At 43.7% G+C, this 19,749-nt stretch overlaps 1 protein-coding gene across 1 annotated transcript; it reads right to left on the bottom strand.

Annotated features, from left to right (window-relative positions):
• Positions 1–8,555: 8,555 nt before the first annotated feature.
• LOC108529179 (putative KHDC1-like protein) lies at positions 8,556–9,737 on the bottom strand. Its single transcript, XM_017871323.1, is given in 5 exon segments — positions 8,556–8,755; positions 9,083–9,142; positions 9,145–9,243; positions 9,412–9,536; positions 9,628–9,737. Coding segments are annotated over 5 exon segments (594 nt in total).
• Between the last annotated feature and the right edge of the window lie 10,012 nt (positions 9,738–19,749).

Genomic DNA, 19,749 nt, shown 5'->3' with positions numbered 1-19,749 from the left:
GTCTTTGGTATTTTGGGAAGGGGGGAGATTTGCATATGCTCCTGGGGTTTTTGTGAGAAATATTAATTCGAAATTGATTATAACTCACATACCACGCATGTGAGTTTTGTTTTAACTATAATAAAGGGATTTGCTAAACAACGTTAAGAAATGGGGACTCGGGCCGGGCGCGGTGGCTCAAGCCTGTAATCCCAGCACTTTGGGAGGCTGAGACGGGCGGATCACGAGGTCAGGAGATCGAGACCATCCTGGCTAACACGGTGAAACCCCGTCTCTACTAAAAAATGCAAAAAACTAGCCGGGCGAGGTGGCGGGCGCCTGTAGTCCCAGCTACTCGGGAGGCTGAGGCAGGAGAATGGCGTAAACCTGGGAGGCGGAGCTTGCAGTGAGCTGAGATCTGGCCACTGCACTCCAGCCTGGGCGACAGAGCAAGACTTCATCTCAAAAAAAAAAAAAAAAGAAATGGGGACCAGGTGGGTGCCCAAATGCTGCAGCCTCTGGCTACTCAGAACTACCATTTTAAGCACCTACCCAGCTCTGCCTCAGCAGGGAAGGGCTTCTGCTCCCAAAGGACCTTTTTTTCTTCTTCCCTAAAAAAAACCCCATTTTTTCTATTTCACTACCAATTTTGCACTAAGTTCCAAGGTTTAATCCCAGTGGAATTACTTTCAAGGAGATAAATTTTCAAGAGATAAAACACTGGAATATAAAGCAACAAAGCCCAACAGAGATGTTTTAGACAGGAGGAAGAATTAGGGAGTGTTATCCTGGAGGGAGGAAGGGGCTTCCCACTATGGCTCTAAAGAGATCAAATAGGTATGTGCCTGTTCTATCAACTTCTAGATGAGAGAAAAGAAAATTGTATATAGTATATGCTTGCTTGACCAACTTAAAAATGTTAAACCACTTCCAAACATTTTTGGAAATACTTGAGCAGTACTTCCCACTCCCACCATTTAAAGCAAAATATACTTACAACAGTCATTCTATCCTAACCATTCATGAAAATGGGCTGCCAGATCTTGAAGTAACAACTTTTATCAGTCTAGATTCAACTGCTTTGAGAATCTGGTACAAGTAAAAAGTGTTTCTTTGAAAAAACTTAAATTTTATCTTACACAGCTTTGAGATTTGAAAACAAAATAGAAATCTAAAATGTTTTAAAACAAAATAGGCCAAGCACAGTGGCTCACGCCTGTAATCCCAGCACTTTGGGAGGACAAGGTAGTTGGATCCCATGAGGTCAGGAGTTCGAGACTAGCCTGACCAACATGGTGAAACCCCGCCTCTACTAAAAACACAAAAATTAGCCAGGCGTGGTGGTGTGCGCCTATAGTCCCAGCTATTCAGGAGGCTGGACATGAAAACTGCTTGAACCCGAGAGGCAGAGGTTGCAGTGAGCCAGGACTGCAGAGATCATGCCACTGTGTGATTTGTTTTTGAAATGTAGCAGATTTCTGCTACATTTCTGTGTAGGTACAGCCTAGGTATCATAATGGAGGAGTGAATATCTCAAACACTGGCGTGAGATTATGAGCACTTAAATAGTAGCTCTACCAGTAGATAGCTTTATGATCTTCAGCAAGTCACTGATTTCTTAGTGCACTGGTTTTCTGATATAAAATTGAGATAATACTGACTACAGGCATTTCTGTTTTGAAATGTAGCAGATACATTACATGCAAACTATCGATTTAGGCACTGCCCTGGAAACCATAGCACCACAAAACTGGTGAATGGCAAAACTTTCCTGTTCAAATAAATAGGAAGGTCAAAGATACATTGAAATGATATATTACTCTTTGCCTAGTCACATGATTTACTTCATTTCTCTTACCATGTTGGTGACTATTTTAAGTCCAGTATGCTCTAGGTTAGATATCAGGGCTCTAGGGTTTCCATACACTGTCACAACACCTGCACTTACTTTTAGAACTTTTCACCTGTATGCTTTTTTAGGTTTGTTTTTGTTTTGTTTGTTTGTTTTGTTTGATTGTTTTTGGAGACAGTCTCTGTCACCCAGGCTGGAGTGTGGTGGTGCAATCTCAGTTCACTGCAACCTGTACCTCCCAGGTTCAAGCAATTCTCATCCCTCGGCTTCCTGAGTAGCTGGGATTACAGGTGTATACCACCATGCTGGGCTAATTTTTTGTGTTTTAGTAGAGATGAGGTTTCACCATGTTGCCCAGGCTGATCTCAAACTCCTGAGTTCAGAGGATCCACCCGCCTTGGCCTCTAAAAGTGCTAAGATTTACAGGCATGAGCCACCGTGCCCAGCTGCTTTTTTTAATCTTTGGTGACACTCATCTGTTTCCATTACTTGCTGCTTCCTTCTCTGTTCCTTTGCCTGCATCACTGTAACTTACTTCCTGTATCACCAATCCCTATCCATTCCTGTGCCCCCCAAGTAACTAGGTACTCACACCCTACCCTTGCTGCAGCTCAGGGTGCCACTCACCCTCACATAAGCCATGACGACATCACACCATGCACACCCCCAACACACAGATGCTTTTCAGAAGTGCTGGCACTCCTCATCTGAGTCCTTGGCCAATGCTGCAATGCCCCGTTCCACCCCCGTTACCAGAAATCCCTCTGCTTGCTTGGTGGGAGAGGAGGCAAACCCCACTCCAGGATGGGAACTCCTTGCTCTTTTTGTTTGTTTGTTTTGTTTCTTTTTTTGAGACAGGCTGGGGTTCAGTGGCGCGATCCCAGCTCACTGCAACCTCAACCTTTTGGGTTCAAGCAATTATCCTGCCTCAGCCTCCCTAGTAGCTGGGATAACAGGTGTGTGCCACAATGCCTGGCTAATTTTGGGGTTTTATTTTTTGTTGTTGTTGTTGTTTTATTTTTTCGAGATAGAGTTTTGCTCTTGTTGCCCAGGCTGGAGTACAATGATGCGATCTCAGCTCACTGCAACTTCCACCTCGTGGGTTCAAGTGATTATCCTGCGTCAACCTCCTGAGTAGCTGGTATTACAGGCATGCGCCACCATGCCCAGCTAATTTTTGTAATTTTAGTAGAGACAGGGTTTCACCATGTTGGCCAGGTTGGTCTCAAACTCCTGACCTCAGGTCATCCACCCTCCTAGCCTCCCAAAGTGTTGAGATTACAGGTGTAAGCCACCACACCCAGCCTAATTTTTATATTTTCAATAGAGATGGGTTTTACCATGTTAGTAAGACTGGTCTTGAACTCCTGACCTCAGGTGATCCACCCATCTCAGCCTCCCAAAGTGCTGGGATTACAGGCGTGAGCCACCACACCTGGCCACTCCTTGCCTTTAGGGTAAACTAATTCTTCCACTCTGGGTTCCCAAGCCCTTGGTTGTCACCTGCTGCCCCTCTGCTTCCCCATATCTGCAGCATCTCACCCTTTCCCCTCATAAACATGCTTAAGCCTCTCTCCCATGTTACCAACAACTTTCCAGTACCCTCCCTTCCTCTTTATTTTACTCTATACATCATCTTGACTTTAGAAACAAACTGCATCTTATAAAATAAATTATATAAAGTACTTCCATTTCCACAGCATCCACCCACTAACCAGCACATGACAGTCAGAATCACGCCCACCCAGCACCACAGAAAAGCTGCACTAGAAATTCATCCATGACCTCTTAAAGGCTAATTCAAGGGACACTTTCGACCAGCATGCCTTTTGGCTTTTCTGTAATAGTGGACACTGCAATCACTTTTTCTTTCTCTTAAAATGTCTCATCTTTTAGAACGCCACCCCTTTCCAGTTTGTCTCTGTAAGTTATGGAGGAAAAAAAAAGGATTTTCCCTGAACTCTCACTCAACAACCAACACAGAAGACTTCTGTGACCTCCAGTCGCCAAGACATGTATGGGGATTTCTCCCCACTGTCAAAAGACAAGATTACAACACATTCAGTCTGAAGATCTTAATTGGTTTTTGTTTGCAATTCTAAAATTGGGCAACACCTCCTTCTATACAATTGAATGAATGTTACAGTGAGTCAAGCAGAGGAGGCTGGTTTTATAAACTGAAAAGAGCTGAGAAGAGCAGAAACAGTAAACAAAATGCAGATTAGTTTCAGTTGATTTCCTCATAAAAGTTAAAGCAAAGGGAACTTCTTTAGCATGTTGGCTAAAACTGGCCTGTTTGGAAATTTAGTTATTGTCTCTATCTCTCTTGATTTCTCGAAAGGTCAAACAACTTAGTTTTGGCTTGGTGATGTGTAAGTTTAGCATGAGTGATTCCGTTGTGGTTTGGTCTGTTGGGCCTGGCAGTCGTAGATTGAACTACTACTACATTGAAATCAATGGGCTCCTATAAATTTCCTTTAACACCACCAACAGCCAATCAATCAGTTTTGCAGTGGACACAGCTGGGTGTCTTCAAATTAATTCAATTCTGGGCTGGGCTTGGGGGCTAACACCTGTAATCCTATAATCCCAGCACTTTGGGAGGTGGAGGTGGGCAGATCCCTTGAGCTCAGGCATTCGAAACCAGCCTGGACTACATGATGAAACCCCACCTCTACTAAAAATACAAAAATTAGCGGGGCGTGGTGGCAGGCGCCTGTAGTCCCAGCTTCTCGGGAGACTGAGGCAGGAGAATCACCTGAGCCCGGGAGGCGGAAGTTGCAGTGAGCTGAGATCATGCCACTGCACTCCAGCCTGGGCTACAGAGCTGGACCCCGTCTCAAAAAAAAAAAAAGAAAAAAAAATCAATTTTGAATTATCTACCTGGAAGTACCATTAGATCCCACAGATTGATGGTTCAGTCCCACAAGACTGCCCTCCACTTCAGATGCCAATCACAAGCCCCAGGTTGTTTTACCTCGGCTTCTGACCAACTAGGGATAAATCGGGATTCCTACTCCTAGGATTGGACTCATGTGCTAGAGCAGCTCACAGAACTCAGGGAAACACATTTACTGGTTGAAGACATGCATAGGGCAAGGTTATGAGGGAAAGAGTGCAGAGCTTCTACCCCCTCCCCAGGCATGCCACCCTCCAGGAAGCTCCGAGTGTTAAGGTATCCAGGATCTCCACAAACTTTTATGGTTTTATGGAGCTTCATTACATAGACAGGATGGATTAAATCACTGGCCATTGATGATTAGCTCAACTTTCAGCCCCTCTCCCCTTCCCAGAGTTAGAGGTGGGGCTGAAAATTTCCAACCCTTTAATCACATCTTGACCTTCCCTGTGACCAGTCCCCATCCTGAAGCTACCCAGGGGCTCTCAGCCACCAGTCATCTCATTAGCATGCTAAAGACACTCATCAATTTGCAGATTCCAAAGGTTTTAGGAGCTGTATGTCAGGAAACAGGACTAAGACCAAATACTATACATATTTCACACTGCCACAGTCCTACCTCTCTGGCTTGGTCATCTTTATAGAATTCTCCAAGCTCCTATTGTTTTTCTTTTTTTTTTTTTAATTTGTTTTTTATTTTTGCCAGGCCCCTCCATCACATGGAAATATTTCATTTTTTAATCTCCTATTTGCTGAGTGAAGGAGAGCAATCAATTCAGCGACTTGAGCTGATTTAACTTTTTTTTTTTTTTTTTTTTTGAGACAGAATCTCACTCTGTCACCCAGGCTGGAGTACAGTGGCATGATCTCGGCTCACTGCAACCTCCGCCTCCCAGGTTCAAGCAATTCTTGCCTCAGCCTCCTAAGTAGCTAGGATTACAGGCATGTGCCACCATGCCCAGGTAATTTTTGTATTTTTAGTAGAGACGGGGTTTCACCATGCTGGCCAGGCTGGTCTCAAACTCCTGACCTCATGATATGTCAGCCTTGGCCTCCCAAAGTGCTAGGATTACGGGTGTGAGCCACCGCGCCTGGACTGTTTCACATTTCTTAACTGTAGGTGTTCTCATGGATTCCATCAGCCTCTTACCTTTTCTCCCTCGGACTCCATGCTCTCCCCAGGTGGTCTCGCTTATGATTTCAACTACTAATGCAGAATGATCCCACCCAATCACGTATCTCCAGCCCAGATGTCCCTCCTGAACATCACCTCTAGATTCTTCCCTAGGGCCCAAAGTCACCACAAATGCCCCAGATTAAAACAACTTAAGGGCAAGGATATCTCACTCACATTATACCTGTAGCTTCTCACACAATACTATGTAGTAGAGACTCAATGTGTTAATGAACAGGTGTTTTGTTCACCCCAGGACTTTTATTTGGCTTTCAACAACTTCCAACCCCTAATTTCAGAGGCTCTGCAGTCAAGAGCAAAGTGCGATCATCAAGCCTCATTCACACTGTCTCACAAATTTAATCTGTTACTTTTCCCAAAGGTCTTTACTGTATAAAGTAATCTGTTACTTTTCCAAAGGGGCCTAGGAAGAAATTAATGCCACATAACCAGTAATCATGTTTCTACAAGGCTAGGACCTAAAGAGCCCTAGGTCTCTTTAGGGACCTAAACTCCCATCCCACTCAGACCTCACATTCTTGGTCTCTCTATTCCTCCCCATGCCCCAAAACAACTGACTAAGACCCCATAGATGATACCCATGCCTGGACTTTGACCACTCTTCAGAAAGACTGCCTTCTGTCAAACTTCACTGTAGACCCCAAAGGAAAAAGGGGGACTATCTACTCTTCCCCATCCTTGTGCCCTGTAACACCATACTTCTGCTCCCCACTTCTCTTTACTTTTTCCTACCAATGCCACAGCCAGAGCCCAGCCTACACAGTCTTTGGATCCCAAGCCTTAGAATAACAACCCAGGCTTAGTGACTGCCCAATATTGTGTCAAAAAATGCTTCCTAGTTACCATAAAATATAATCCTTACCACATTACCACAAGAAACAACCTTCAATAGAAGGACATTTTTATCTAACTGGAAGAACAGGGGTAGGACTAACTCCAGGCAGAACACAATTTGTTCAATGACATCATCAAAGTTCCAGTTTATTTCTGTCTCTGCTGTCCTCCTTTTCAGCTGTATATTATTGGTGCTCCTCTTATTGTCTGCAAGATGACAACAGTGGCAACTGATGCCACACACCTCCTTAATCACATCTAACCAGAGACTGGAGGAGGCAGGAAACCCTCCACCCAAGTGCAGAATATAAATCCTAACCTGGTTAGGTTAATACAGGTCACATGCTCATTCCTGGACCAGTGAATCACAATGCTTATGGCCTGATTGGCTTATGTCAATCACCATTCCCCTTTTGGAGCTAGGGAGGTAGGGTACGTCTTTACGAAACAATAGTTCTATTAGAAGAAAGACGGTGAAAGAATCCAGGCAAAAGAAAGTTTCTCACCTGAGGTAGTCAGTATTATCTCAATTTTATATGGGAAAACCAGTGCACTAAGAAATCAGTGACTTGCTGAAGATCATAAAGCTATCTACTGGTAGAGCTACTATTTAAGTGTTCGTAATCTCACGCCAGTGTTTGAGATATTCACTCCTCCATTATGATACCTAAGCTGTACCCACACAGAAACCTTTCGTGACTGGGATTTAGAGATGAGAATTATGACCTTAAAATACAAAATATTAATTTCATCATTTGTGATATGAAACTTGAGAGAGAAAATACTCTTTTTGCACATGTCTTTTACAAAATAAGTTTTTTCTCTAGTTTATGAGCCATCAATTATTAAATTATAGATTTAAAAGTAAACATGATATTCTCCTTGAGAATAGTGTAGCTTGGTTATATTCTTCCTCAAGCAAATTCCTAAGTGTTTTTATACTTTGAATATGATCTTTCTAACTTTTATTTGGTAACTGGCCATGTAAAAACCGTGTAATTAACAAATCTTGTTGGCTTCAAAATAGATTGCAAATTCAACCATTTCCTAACACTTCTACCATTCTACTCTAGTCCAGGTCACCATCGTCGCTCTATGCTAGATGACTGCAATTGCCTCATTATGAGATATACAGACTGCTGGAGAAAGAAGAAATTTGAGTGGGAAGAGTTCAACTGAGGACAGGTTTAGCTTGCCGTAATCTTGGCTAGAGAGATCCAAATGTAGATTTGGCATTCGGAGAGTGTTCTGGAATGGATTAATTCACAGCTTGAGGGACTTCAGAATCTCCATCTGGACCCTTCCTCCCACCTTTCCATTCTCCCCATTTGTGTGCACTTCAAGGTCCCGGAAAACCCTGGGGATCCTAGGAGGGTCCCTTTTCAGAAGCCCCCATTTTCATTCAACTCAGAGCAGCCTAACTAGGCTCCAGACCTGAAAGGAGCAGTTCCTGAAAGCGCCAACTTTTGTGCCTGGCTCCTTCCCTGGGCTGGGCCTCCCCAGACCTCAGCACTTGTCCAGAGAATCCCCTTCAGGGCTAAATAAGTTCATCCTAAGGAAAGAGAACAGCACATTGAAGGCTTTGCATCATAGGTAGCTTATTATTGGATTGCTTTGCCAATAACACTTTCTTACATTCAGGAGACTTCCCTCAGACACATGTCTACAAGACCTGAGAGGGACAGGTCCCAGCCACAAATTCAAACTTTCTTCAGTGTCTTTCATGTCTTTCTCACCAAAAGCAAAGCGAAGACTTCTCCTCTCATCCCCGCTTCCCAGGGGAGATCAGTCCTTAATTACGGATACAGTGAACTCAAATGGAATCCCAAACAACCAATCACTTGGTAAGGGGAAGGCTGAGGAACGCTAAGACAGATGTTTCTACTTATCCTGGAGGCGAAAGACAGATCTCCGGTGTATGGTGGCACACTAATGGAGGCGACCAGGTCATGGTTGGTCAGGGGCTGGCTCCGGACACGCTCCAGCATCTCGAGGCCTGCAGAAGAAGTGCCTGGGGCTGGTGAAGCAGAGCCCATTACTGGGGCCCTTGGCAGGCCTAGACTCCACCAGGGACATTGGAGGGAGGATGTCACCCCAGTCAGGCCTTCCAAGGTAACCCATTTATATCTCCCCACTACCCTCTACTCCCTGAGCATTTGGATGCCACAAGAGTGAGCCCTTCCCTTCCCAGTGAACTCTAGGAACCACCTGGATCCCCCAGCCACACAAGGGATCCTTCAATAATCCAAGGTGCCACACAACTCAGCCAGAACTCCACCATCAAGCCCTCCACTACCACAGTTCAGCCAAGGTCAAGTTCTACCTTGATCATGAGGACAGGAGTCCTGACTCCCCACACAATAGAACATGTGCAGCAGCCATGTACAGTCACACGAGTCTGGCCTGTAGCTGTGAACCAACTCTCCAGCTGAATAAGGGTGTGGCTGTGCACCTCAATGCAGCGAAGGTGTGTGTCACCATGCCCTGTGAGCATAAGAGGTGAGAGGAGGGTCTGTCAAGCACCAGCCCTTGAGGAGTCGGGAGGTGGCCTTGGGGGAACGGATGTGTGACTGATGAAGGTGGAAAAGGAGTAAAAGATTGAAAACCGAGAAGACAAGGATGAAGGAGGGGACGTGGGCAAAGGCCACTCACCAAAGATGAGCTTCTCCTGGTCCTCTTCCATGTGGAACACCATTGGAGCATGAAAGTTTTTAGGCAGGGTCCACCACGGCTTCTTGCTGAGAGCACTTGTTCCCATGCCTATGCTCTGCTTTGACCTGATTCAGAAGAGGGTCACGTCCAAGCAACTGTTTGGCAAAGGACTTAGAAAAAGTGAGGGAAGGGCCTAGGCTCTATCCTTATAGGTACCCAAAACAACCCGCCCCTTGAACCACCTTAGGGTGGGTGTCCAATCCCCATAGCTCTTCCCAAGATAATTCATTCCAAGTAATTATCTGCTCTGAGGTAAATCCTTTCATGCCGAACTTAATCATCTGACTAGTGCTTGCTTTTCTGATGCCCCAGAATCAAAAATTTTCTTCACTCTAAATTCAAAGAATTCTGGAGTGAAGTCAGTATTTTGCAATCAACAGTGTAAGAACTGATTCACGCAGGGATCATCAAGGGATGCTGAGACAAATGAGAAGGAGGCAGGGCAAGGGTTGAGGGATGGAGGTGCAGGAAGGCTCCAAATGGGCTCCCTAGATTTGCACAGGTGCTGGCAGCCACCCAGTAACCACATAGTATATTCCAACAAGACTGGGTTAGTTTAGTGTGCTGCATCAAGGGAGAGCAAACAACACAGGAAAATAAGCATGTCATAGGGAGCCGATTATAGGAGTTGACTAGAAGAGAGTGTTTAGGGAGTAGGGACCAGTTTTTGAAAATGGGGCAATTGGGTGATTAACCTGGTAACTTTATCTGGGAGGTAGGGGGATTAATGTGGTCTTGATCGCAGAATGTCAAATCTCTCTGGTTTCAAACATAGTTAGAGTGAACTTTCTACATCTTGTTGCATGACAATCACTGAGCAACCTTGATTGGTTAAAATATTTTACAAGAGATGTTTATGTTTGACAGGGAAGATTTGAACTTGCCTGTCAGTTCCCAACTGCAAGTTCCTAGGTGCTTTTTCACTTATCATCCTCCCCTTTTGACCAAAGACAAACTCAGCCATGAGGACTTTCAACTGTGGGGTTCAGATCTACACCACTGCCAGAATCCACTGATCACAAGTATATCGGGACAACATTGTCTACATCTGCATACAGTTGGTCTCTCATGTACATTTTGTTGCAAAATGTAATAGTGAAAATATAATGACCCGGCTGGTTAAACCTGGGAGGTGGAGGTTGCAGTGAGCCAGCTGGTTAATTTTCTTTTTTAAAATCAACGTGTTAACAATTATATGTCACTGTATAATAAACAAGAGGGTATTTTAACTTTAGAAGTATATGTCATTTGCCAGGTGTGGTGTCTCATGCCTATAATCCCAACACTTTGAGAGACCAAGGTGGGTGGATCACTTGAGGTCAGGAGTTCAAGACCAGCCTGGCCGACATGGTGAAACCCCGTCTCCACTAAAAATACAAAAATACAAAAATTAGACAGGCACGTGGCGCGTGCTTGTAATCCCAGCCACTCCAGAGACTGAGGCAGGAGAATTGCTTGAACTGAGGCAGGAGAATTGCTTGAACCCAGGAGGCAGAGGTTGCAGCGAGCAGGGATCGTGCCACTGTACTCCAGCCTGGGTGACAGAGTGAGACTTCATCTAAAAAAAGAAGTACATATTTTATTATAATTAACCTAGGAAAACCCAACTTTGATTTTGACTTCTCAGTTTTTTTATGTTATTCTTAGTTTGGTAACCAAAAGAAAACTCATAGCATGTTTGAGTACTCAAAATTTAGAGAATGTCAAGTAAAACTGAATATTCCTTTAATTTTCCTTCAATAAAATTAAAAGTGCAAATATTTTTATTAACAGTGGTCATTGCAAGAAATTCAGTAAAAGACATCTTAATAGTTTGAACATTTTGGACTTTGGGCCTGAATTTCATTTAATTATTTACTTACTTACTTTATTTATTTATTTATTTTTTGGAGACAGAGTCATTCGGTCGCCCAAGCTGATGTGCAAGATCTTGGCTCACGGTACCCTCAACTGCCTGGGCTCAAGCAGTTCTTGCACCTCAGCCTTCCAAGTAGCTGGGACTACAGGTGCACACACTTGGCTACTTTTTGTATTTCTTTTTTTTTTTTTTTTTGAGATGGAGTTTCACTCCTGTTGCCCAGGCTGGAGTGCAATGTCATGATCTCGGCTCACTGCAACCTCCACCTCCCAGGGTCAAGCGATTCTCCTGCCTCAGCCTCCGAGTAGCTGGCAAAGGCCACCATGACCAGCTAATTTTTGTATTTTTAGTAGGGACAGGGTTTCGCCATGTTGGTCAGGCTGGTCTTGAACTCCTGACCTCAGGTTATCCACCCGCTTCGGCCTCCCAAAGTGCTGGGATTACAGGTATGAGCCACTGCGCCCGGCCAATTTTTGTATTTTTAATACAGATGGGGTTTTACCATGTTGGCCAGGCTGGTCTCGAACTCCTGACATCACGTGGTACACCCGCCTCAGACTCCCAAAGCGTTGGGATTACATACACCAGCCAACACACCTGGACTGGGCCTGAATTTTTGAAAAAAGAATTAAGAAAATAGGTTTTAGACTAGAGTACTAGCAATTGAAATGTATGAATTTGGGATTTGTTTTGAAGACAGAGTCATCAGGATTTTTTATTTTAAGATTTTGGGCAAGTGGCTCCAAAAAAAAAGGTTTTTCTGGTGGGTTGTGGGTTTTTTGGGTTTTTTTTTTTTTTCTGAGATGCAGTTTTGCCTTTGTTACCCAGGCTGGAGTGCAATGGCGCGATCTTGGCTCACCACAACCTCTGCCTCCCGGGTTCAAGCAATTCTGCCTCAGCCTCCCGAGCAGCTGAGATTACAGGTGTGTGCCACCAAGCCCGGCTAATTTTCTATTTTTAGTAGAGATGGGGTTTCATCATGTTGGACGGGCTGGTCTCAAATCCCCGACCTCAGGTGATCCGCCCACCTCGGCCTCCCAAAGTTCTGGGAATACAGGCGTGAGCCATGGTGCCCAGCCTCAAAAAAAAGTTTTTAAAAATCAAATTCTAGCCAGGCAAGGTGGTTCACACCTGTAATCCCAGCACTTAGGAAGGCCGAGGCAGCTGACCTCCTTGAGCTGAGGAGTTTGAGACCACCCTGGGCAGCATGACAAATCCTCATCTCTACCAAAACTACAAAAAGTAGCCCGGCGTGGTGGCCTACGCCTGTCATCCCACCTACTCTGGAGGCTGAGGTGAGAATCACTTGAACCAAGGAAGCAGACATTGCAGTGAGCTGAGATTGCACTACTGCAGGCCAGCCTGGGTAATGGAGTAAGACCCTGTCCAAAAAAAACAAAAAGCAAAAAACAAACAAACAAACAAATCAGATTCCAGACTGAGTACGCCCCACAGCGTCTTTCCACCTTCTTCCTGCAGCTGTGGCAGCAGCAACAGCAGTTACCCCACCCTGAGGCTGCTCCCCGAGTAACACCCATAGGCTCCTCAACAGAGAGGAGATCTATGCCTCAAAGAAGTGTTTGTAGTCGGGGATGGGGGTGCAGTCAGCCAGGACCAACTGGTGACCCTGGAAAAACACTCACACCACACACTCCTTTCCTGTTGCAGGCTGTTTCCCCAAGAGTGGAGAGAAATGTGAATGCCTCAAATGAGTCTGTTCAGGGACAGCAGTGGACTCCCAGACCTGGCACCAGGTCCTGGTCCCCACTCCAGGTAAGGCAGCAAGACTGCCTATACTGGGTTTTGGTAGTGGGAGACAGACCTGAGGAGTGAGCCTGGGTAGACTATTGTGAGAAATATGAGACCACATGTGCATCTCCTGGAAAATCATTTTGCACAGTCCTGAGATTGAGAGTTTGGAGCATCCCCCTTCCTGCTCCCTCTTTCCTTCCCCTCTCTCCTCTGTCTTCTACTTTAATCTAATGTTCTATTTCTCTCTCATCTTCCCTTATTCCCCCTCCTTCCTCTCTCCTTCTTCCTGGTTTTCTTTTTCCTCCTAGAGAGAATTGCCTTTTCTTAGAGGAAAAAAGTGGGGTGAAATAAACATATTTTCTTCTGTCCAGGGGTGAAAATAAGACAGAATATACACTCTGAGACCGAGCATGGTGGCTCACGCCTGTAATCCCAGCACTTTGGGAGGCCGAGCTGGGTGGATCACCTGAGGTCAGGAGTTCGAGACCAGCCTGGCCAACATGGTGAAACCCCGTCTCTACTAAAAATACAAAAAAGTAGCCAGGAGTGGTGGCACATGCCTATAATCTCAGCTACTCTGGAGGCTGAGGCAGGAGAATTGCTGGGACCCAGGAGGCAGAGGTTGCAGTGACCTAAGATTGTGCCACTGCACTCCAGCCTGGGCAACAAAGTGAGACTCTGTCTCAAAATATATATATATATATATAAATATATATAATGTTTGTATATCTATATATGTATATATTATATATATGTATATGTGTGTGTGTATGTGTGTGTGTTTACACTTTGAGAAAATTAGAGTACAGAATGCAATTAAACAGAAAAGAGAGTTAACAAGATAGCCCAGTCCCTTGGTCAGTGAGGGCAAGCATCAAGTGTGACTTAATCTCCTTCTTGCAAGACGTTACATCTCCAACTTGATTCTTTCAAATAGACAAATATTAACCAACAATCCAATCCTCTTTCAACTGCTTAATTGCTGTTGCTTTTGGGTGCCAATCATCTGACTTTTCCTGTTTCCATCTGTCCTGTAGAGCTATTTGATATTGCATATCAGTGTTAGTGTCTGAACTTTGAAAGGTTTTTTGAAGGAAAAAAATTATAAATAAATTATTAATTTCCTGAAGTTTCCTTGTATGGTATGGCTTTATGTTGGGAGGCCAGAAAAAAAAAAAGCTAAGTTTCAAAACATTTATTCATAAGTGACACCAGTATTATCAGGATGCTTGGATTTCTACTGAGAAAGCTAATTTTCTAGGTAGCTTTGTGTACATGTTGATAAAAATATTCTCAAATATTACCTTTTTGGTAAAATTAAGCAACCATTTAACTTCTGTGCTAAAACGTTAAGGAAAAATCAGATTCGTCGACTTGCATTAAGGAAAAATCATATTCACCAACATGGTGGCTCTCACCTGTAATTCCAGCTACTCAGGAGCTAGGGCAGGAGGATTGCTTGAACCTAGAAGTTCAAGGTTACAGTAGGCTATAATCATGCCACTGCACTTCAGCCTGGGTGACAGAGGGAGACCCAGTTTCTTAAAGAGAAAAATCAGATTCAACATCAAAAATTATCTTTGGCCGGGCACAGTGGTTCACACCTGTAATCCCAGCACTTTGGGAGGCTGAGGCAGATGGATCACCTGAGGCTGGGAGTTGGAGACTAGCCTGACTAACAAGGAGAAATTCTGTCCCTACTAAAAAAAATACAAAATTAGCCTGGCGTGATGGCACATGCCTATAATCCCAGCTACTCGGGAGGCTGAGACGGGAGAGTTGCTTGAACCCAGGAGGCAGAGGTTCCAGTGAGCCAAGATCACGCCATTGCACTCCAGCCTGGTCAACAAGGACGAAACTCCATCTCAAAAAAAAAGAAAAAAGAAAAAGAAAATTATCTTTCATGGGTCAAAGACTTAAACATAAAACTCAAAACTATATAAACCCTGGAAGACAACCTAAGCAATATCATCCTGGACATAGGAAAGGGCAAAGAATTCTTGACAAAGACACCAAAGTAATGGCAACAAAAGCACAAATTGACAAGTGTGATCTAATTAAACTTAAGAGCTTCTGCACAGCAAAAGAAACTGTCAACAGAGGACGGGTGCGGTGGCTCACGCCTGTAATCCCAGCACTTTGGGAGGTGGAGGCGGGTGGATCACAAGGTCAGGAGATCGAGACCATCCTGGCTAACACGGTGAAACCCTGTCTCCACTAAAAATACAAAAAATTAGTCAGGCGTGGTGGCGGGCGCCTGTAGTCGCAGCTACTCGGGAGACTGAGGCATGAACCTGGGAGGCGGAGCTTGCAGTGAGCCGAGATAGTGCCACTGCACTCCAGCCTGGGCGACTGAGCGAGACTCTGTCTCAAAAAAAAAAAAAAGAAAAGAAAAGAAACTGTCAACAGAGTAAACAGACAACCTACAGAAAATATTTACAAACTATGCATCTATATTCGTCAGGGTTCTCTGGAGGGACAGAACTATAGGATAGATGAATATATAAAGAGTTTATTAAGGAGTAGTGACTCACATAGTCACAAGGTGAGGTCCCACAATAGGCTGTCTGCAAACTGAGGAGCAAGTCCGAGTCCCTAAGCTGAAGAACTTGGAGTCTGATGTTCCAGGGCAGGAAGCATCCAGCACGGGAGAAAATTGTAGGCCAGAAGACTAATCTACCCTTTCGACATTCTCCTGCCTGCTTTTATTCTGGCCGCACTGGCAGCTGATTAGATGTTGTCCACCCAGATTGAGGGTGGGTCTGCCTTTCCCAGTACACTGACTCAAATGTTATCTCCTTTGGCAACACCCTCACAAACACACCTAGAAACAATACTTTGCATCTTTAAATCCAATCAAGTTGACACTTAATATTAACTATCACAGCACCTGACAAAGGTCTAATATTCAGCACGGATAAGGAACTTAAACGAATTTACAAGAGAAAAACAACTCCATTAAAACATGAACAAAGGACGTGAGTAGACACTTTTCAAAAGACATACATGTGGCCTAGCATGGTAGTTCACACCTATAATGGCAACAATTAGGGAGGCCAAGGCGGGCAGATCACCTGAGGTCAGGAGTTTGAGACAGGGCCAGCCAACATGGTGAAAGTCCGTCTCTAACAAAAATGCAAAAATAAACTGGGCATGGTGGCGGGCACCTGTAATCCCAGCTACTTGGTAGGCTGAGGCAGAGAATTGCTTGAATCCAGGAGGTGGAAGTAGCAGGGAGCTGAGTTTGCACCTTTGTACTCCAGTCTGGGCAACAGAGTGAGACTCCATCTCAAATAAAAAAAAAAAAACTCAAAAAAAAAAAAAAATCAATGCCAGCGAGATTGCAGAAAAAAAGGGAACACTTATACACTGTTGGTGGGAGTGTAAATTAGTTCAGCCATTGGGAAAGCAGTATGGTGATTTCTCAAACCACTAAAAGCAGAAGTACCATTTGACCCAGCAATCTCATTAATGGGTATATATCCAGAAGAATATAAATCATTCTACCATAAAAATATATGCACATGAATGTTCGTTACAGCTCTATTCATGATAGCAAAGACATAGAATCAACCTATATGCCCATCAGTGACAGATTGGATAAAGAAAATTTGGTACATATACACCACGGAATACTATGCAGCCATAAGAAAGAACAGGATAATATATTTTGCAGGAACATGGATGGGGCTGAAGGCCATTATCCTTAGCAAACTAACACAGGAAGAGAAAACCAAATATTGTATGTTCTCACAAGTGGGAGCCAAATGATGAGAACTCATAAATGCAAAGAAGTAAACAACAGACACTGAGTTCTACTTGAGGGAGGAGGGTAAGAAAAGGGAAAGAAGCAGAAAAGATAAATAGTGGGTAATGGGCTTAATACCTGGGTGATGAAATTATCTGTACAACAAACTCCATGATACAAGCTTACCTATGTAGCAAACCTTCCCATGTGCCCCAAAATCTAAAATACAAGTTTTACAAAACTTATCTTTGAAAAATAACAAACCACTTATGTAGTCAGCAGGGGTGGAGAAGAAGGCAGCCAGCTAGGACCAGCTGGTGGCTCTAGAAAAATTATTCATGCATAATTATGAAAATAGTATTATCATAAGTACCACATAGGACCACACAGAGTCAGAGATAGTGTGCAGTGAGTTATCTAATACTACTTATGCACAATCTTGGTTACTTCATATTGTAGAGCAATAAAAAAGGCAAGATTTGCAAGTGTAACACATAGAGTAAGTAATCATCTTTATTTTGTATATTCATGGGAAAGTGCACACACACAGGAAGGAGAGGAGCCCTGGTTCTCTTAGCTTTGCCTGTCCCTGCTGGATGTGGACTCACAGCAAGACAGGCACATCTGAAACCAAAAGTGTCAATAATTTTCTGATGGTAGAGGGGTTTCTTGGTTTTGTTTTTCTTGTTTTGTTTTGAGGTTAGAGACAGGGTCTTGTCCTGTTGTCCAGGCCAGAGAGTAGTGGGCGCAATCATAGCTCACTGACGTCTCAAACTCCTGTACTCAAGTGACCCTCCTGCCTCAGCCTCCCAAATCACCAGGATTACAGCATGAGGCACTGCACCCAGCCTCATTGTACAGTATTTATTTATTTATTCATTCATTTATTTATTTGAAACAGGGTCTTACTCTGCCGCCCAGGCTGGAGTGCAGTGGCGTGATCTCAGCTCACTGCAATCTGCACCTCCCAGGTTCAAGTGATTCTCCTGCCTCAGCCTCCCGAGTAGCTGGGACTACAGGCATGCACCATCACGCCCAGCTAACTTTTGTATTTTTAGTAGATACTAGATCCACCATGTTGTCTATGCTGGGGTCTTGAACTCTTGGCCTCAAGTGATCCACAGCCAAAGTGCTGAGATTATAGGCGTGAGCCACCATGCCTGGCAATAGAGCATTTAAAAAAACAGGACTATGCTAACAAATATGCACTCAAATGAAATATAGTTTCTATTGCATCCTACATGAGTTTCTCAAGATTCCTTATACTTGAACAAATAGATAATCTATGAGAATTTGGCAGTTTCGATTTTATAGGTTTCATTTAGCATGGCTGCCCATGTTCCCAGGTCATAAATCCATTTCTTATTCAGTGGCTTTATCACTCTGTCAATCTCTGGCTGACAGTTGCAGTTTTTCAACTGCCAGATGATGTCAAAACATAGAAAAATAGAATCCTGTTTAGTGCTGAGGGACACTAACTTCTAACATTAATTTAACTCCAGGTGATTAGACTAATCATGATAATCCCATTCCCCTTGCCAGTGATTGCTTTAGGAAATGGCACATGTCCCAGTTTTGAAATGGAGTGAAACCTAAAGGAGGCTTCCAGCAGAAGGGTTATCTTATTTCTGAAAAGAGACATAAAAAAGGATTCATGTCTTCTTTCCTTCTCCTGGTGTTTATTTATTTATTTATTTATTTTTTTTTTTTTTTTTTTTTTTTTTTTTTTTTTTTTTTTTTGAGACGGAGTCTCGCTCTGTCGCCCGGGCTGGACTGCAGTGGCCGGATCTCAGCTCACTGCAAGCTCCGCCTCTCGGGTTTACGCCATTCTCCTGCCTCAGCCTCCCGAGTAGCTGGGACTACAGGCGCCGCCACCTCGCCCGGCTAGTTTTTTGTATTTTTTTTAGTAGAGACGGGGTTTCACCGTGTTAGCCAGGATGGTCTCGACCTCCTGACCTCGTGATCCGCCCGTCTCGGCCTCCCAAAGTGCTGGGATTACAGGCTTGAGCCACCGCGCCCGGCCCTCTCCTGGTGTTTATGACGGGATATGATTTTGGAAATGGCTACAAGTATTTTGCTACCAGCCTGAAGAGGAAGCCAACACAAGGTGGAAAGGGAGCCCTTGGCATAATATGCCTGGAATGCCTGCTATTGGCAATAATACAGTGCTTTCCTAACATCCAACTGGACCAGTGTTTCCTGTTCCTTGCTGTTCAAAGCATGCTACGTGATTCTGGTCCCTTTTACATACTTCTCTCATTTTGATTGAGATCAGCAATGTTCCACTTTCCAAGGAGGGAGAATGAACTGTAGGTAACCAATGTTTTATCACATAAAACTTCAAGTGTGAAAAGTGCAAAGTATGTCTTCATTATTTTCATTAATAAGCACTTCCCAAGTCATATAATACTAAGCATCAAAGAATTTATAATCAAAATGTATATGCAGTAATTCTGGCCCTATTGAGTACCAAAAAACTAATACTATAGAAAAATCCTTACTACTTCATCTTGTAGCCAAAAATACATAAATAAATAGAGAAAAAAGAAAAATCCTATTTGTACATTAAATGTCAAAGCCATTCATTTGGAATTATCTTACTGTGTATCTTGCTGGAGAGAAATCCCATTAATACAACCAGTATGAGAAAGTCTGCAGTGATATTTCTATCACACCTGAAGAAATGCACTGGGACAAGTCCAATAAATGTAACAAAAGTCAAAAGTTATTCTCAAGGACACCAGACTTAATGTTGAATCAGAGAACCTTTAGGTGGAGAAAAATATTATCGATAATATAGAAAGCCAATCATTGGCCTGCTAACCTAAACATGTACCAGAAAAAAATTTACATCTAACCCATAGAAAGTTTCATTCCCATCTTAATTTTTAAGTATCACTGAATGTACACTGGAAAATAA

The sequence above is a fragment of the Rhinopithecus bieti genome, unplaced genomic scaffold, assembly GCF_001698545.2.
Source record: "Rhinopithecus bieti isolate Rb0 unplaced genomic scaffold, ASM169854v2 scaffold_4709, whole genome shotgun sequence".
Classification (NCBI taxonomy): Eukaryota; Metazoa; Chordata; class Mammalia; order Primates; family Cercopithecidae; genus Rhinopithecus; species Rhinopithecus bieti.
Note: the sequence above shows the minus strand (reverse complement) of the source record. Positions and strands in the feature narration are given on the sequence as shown.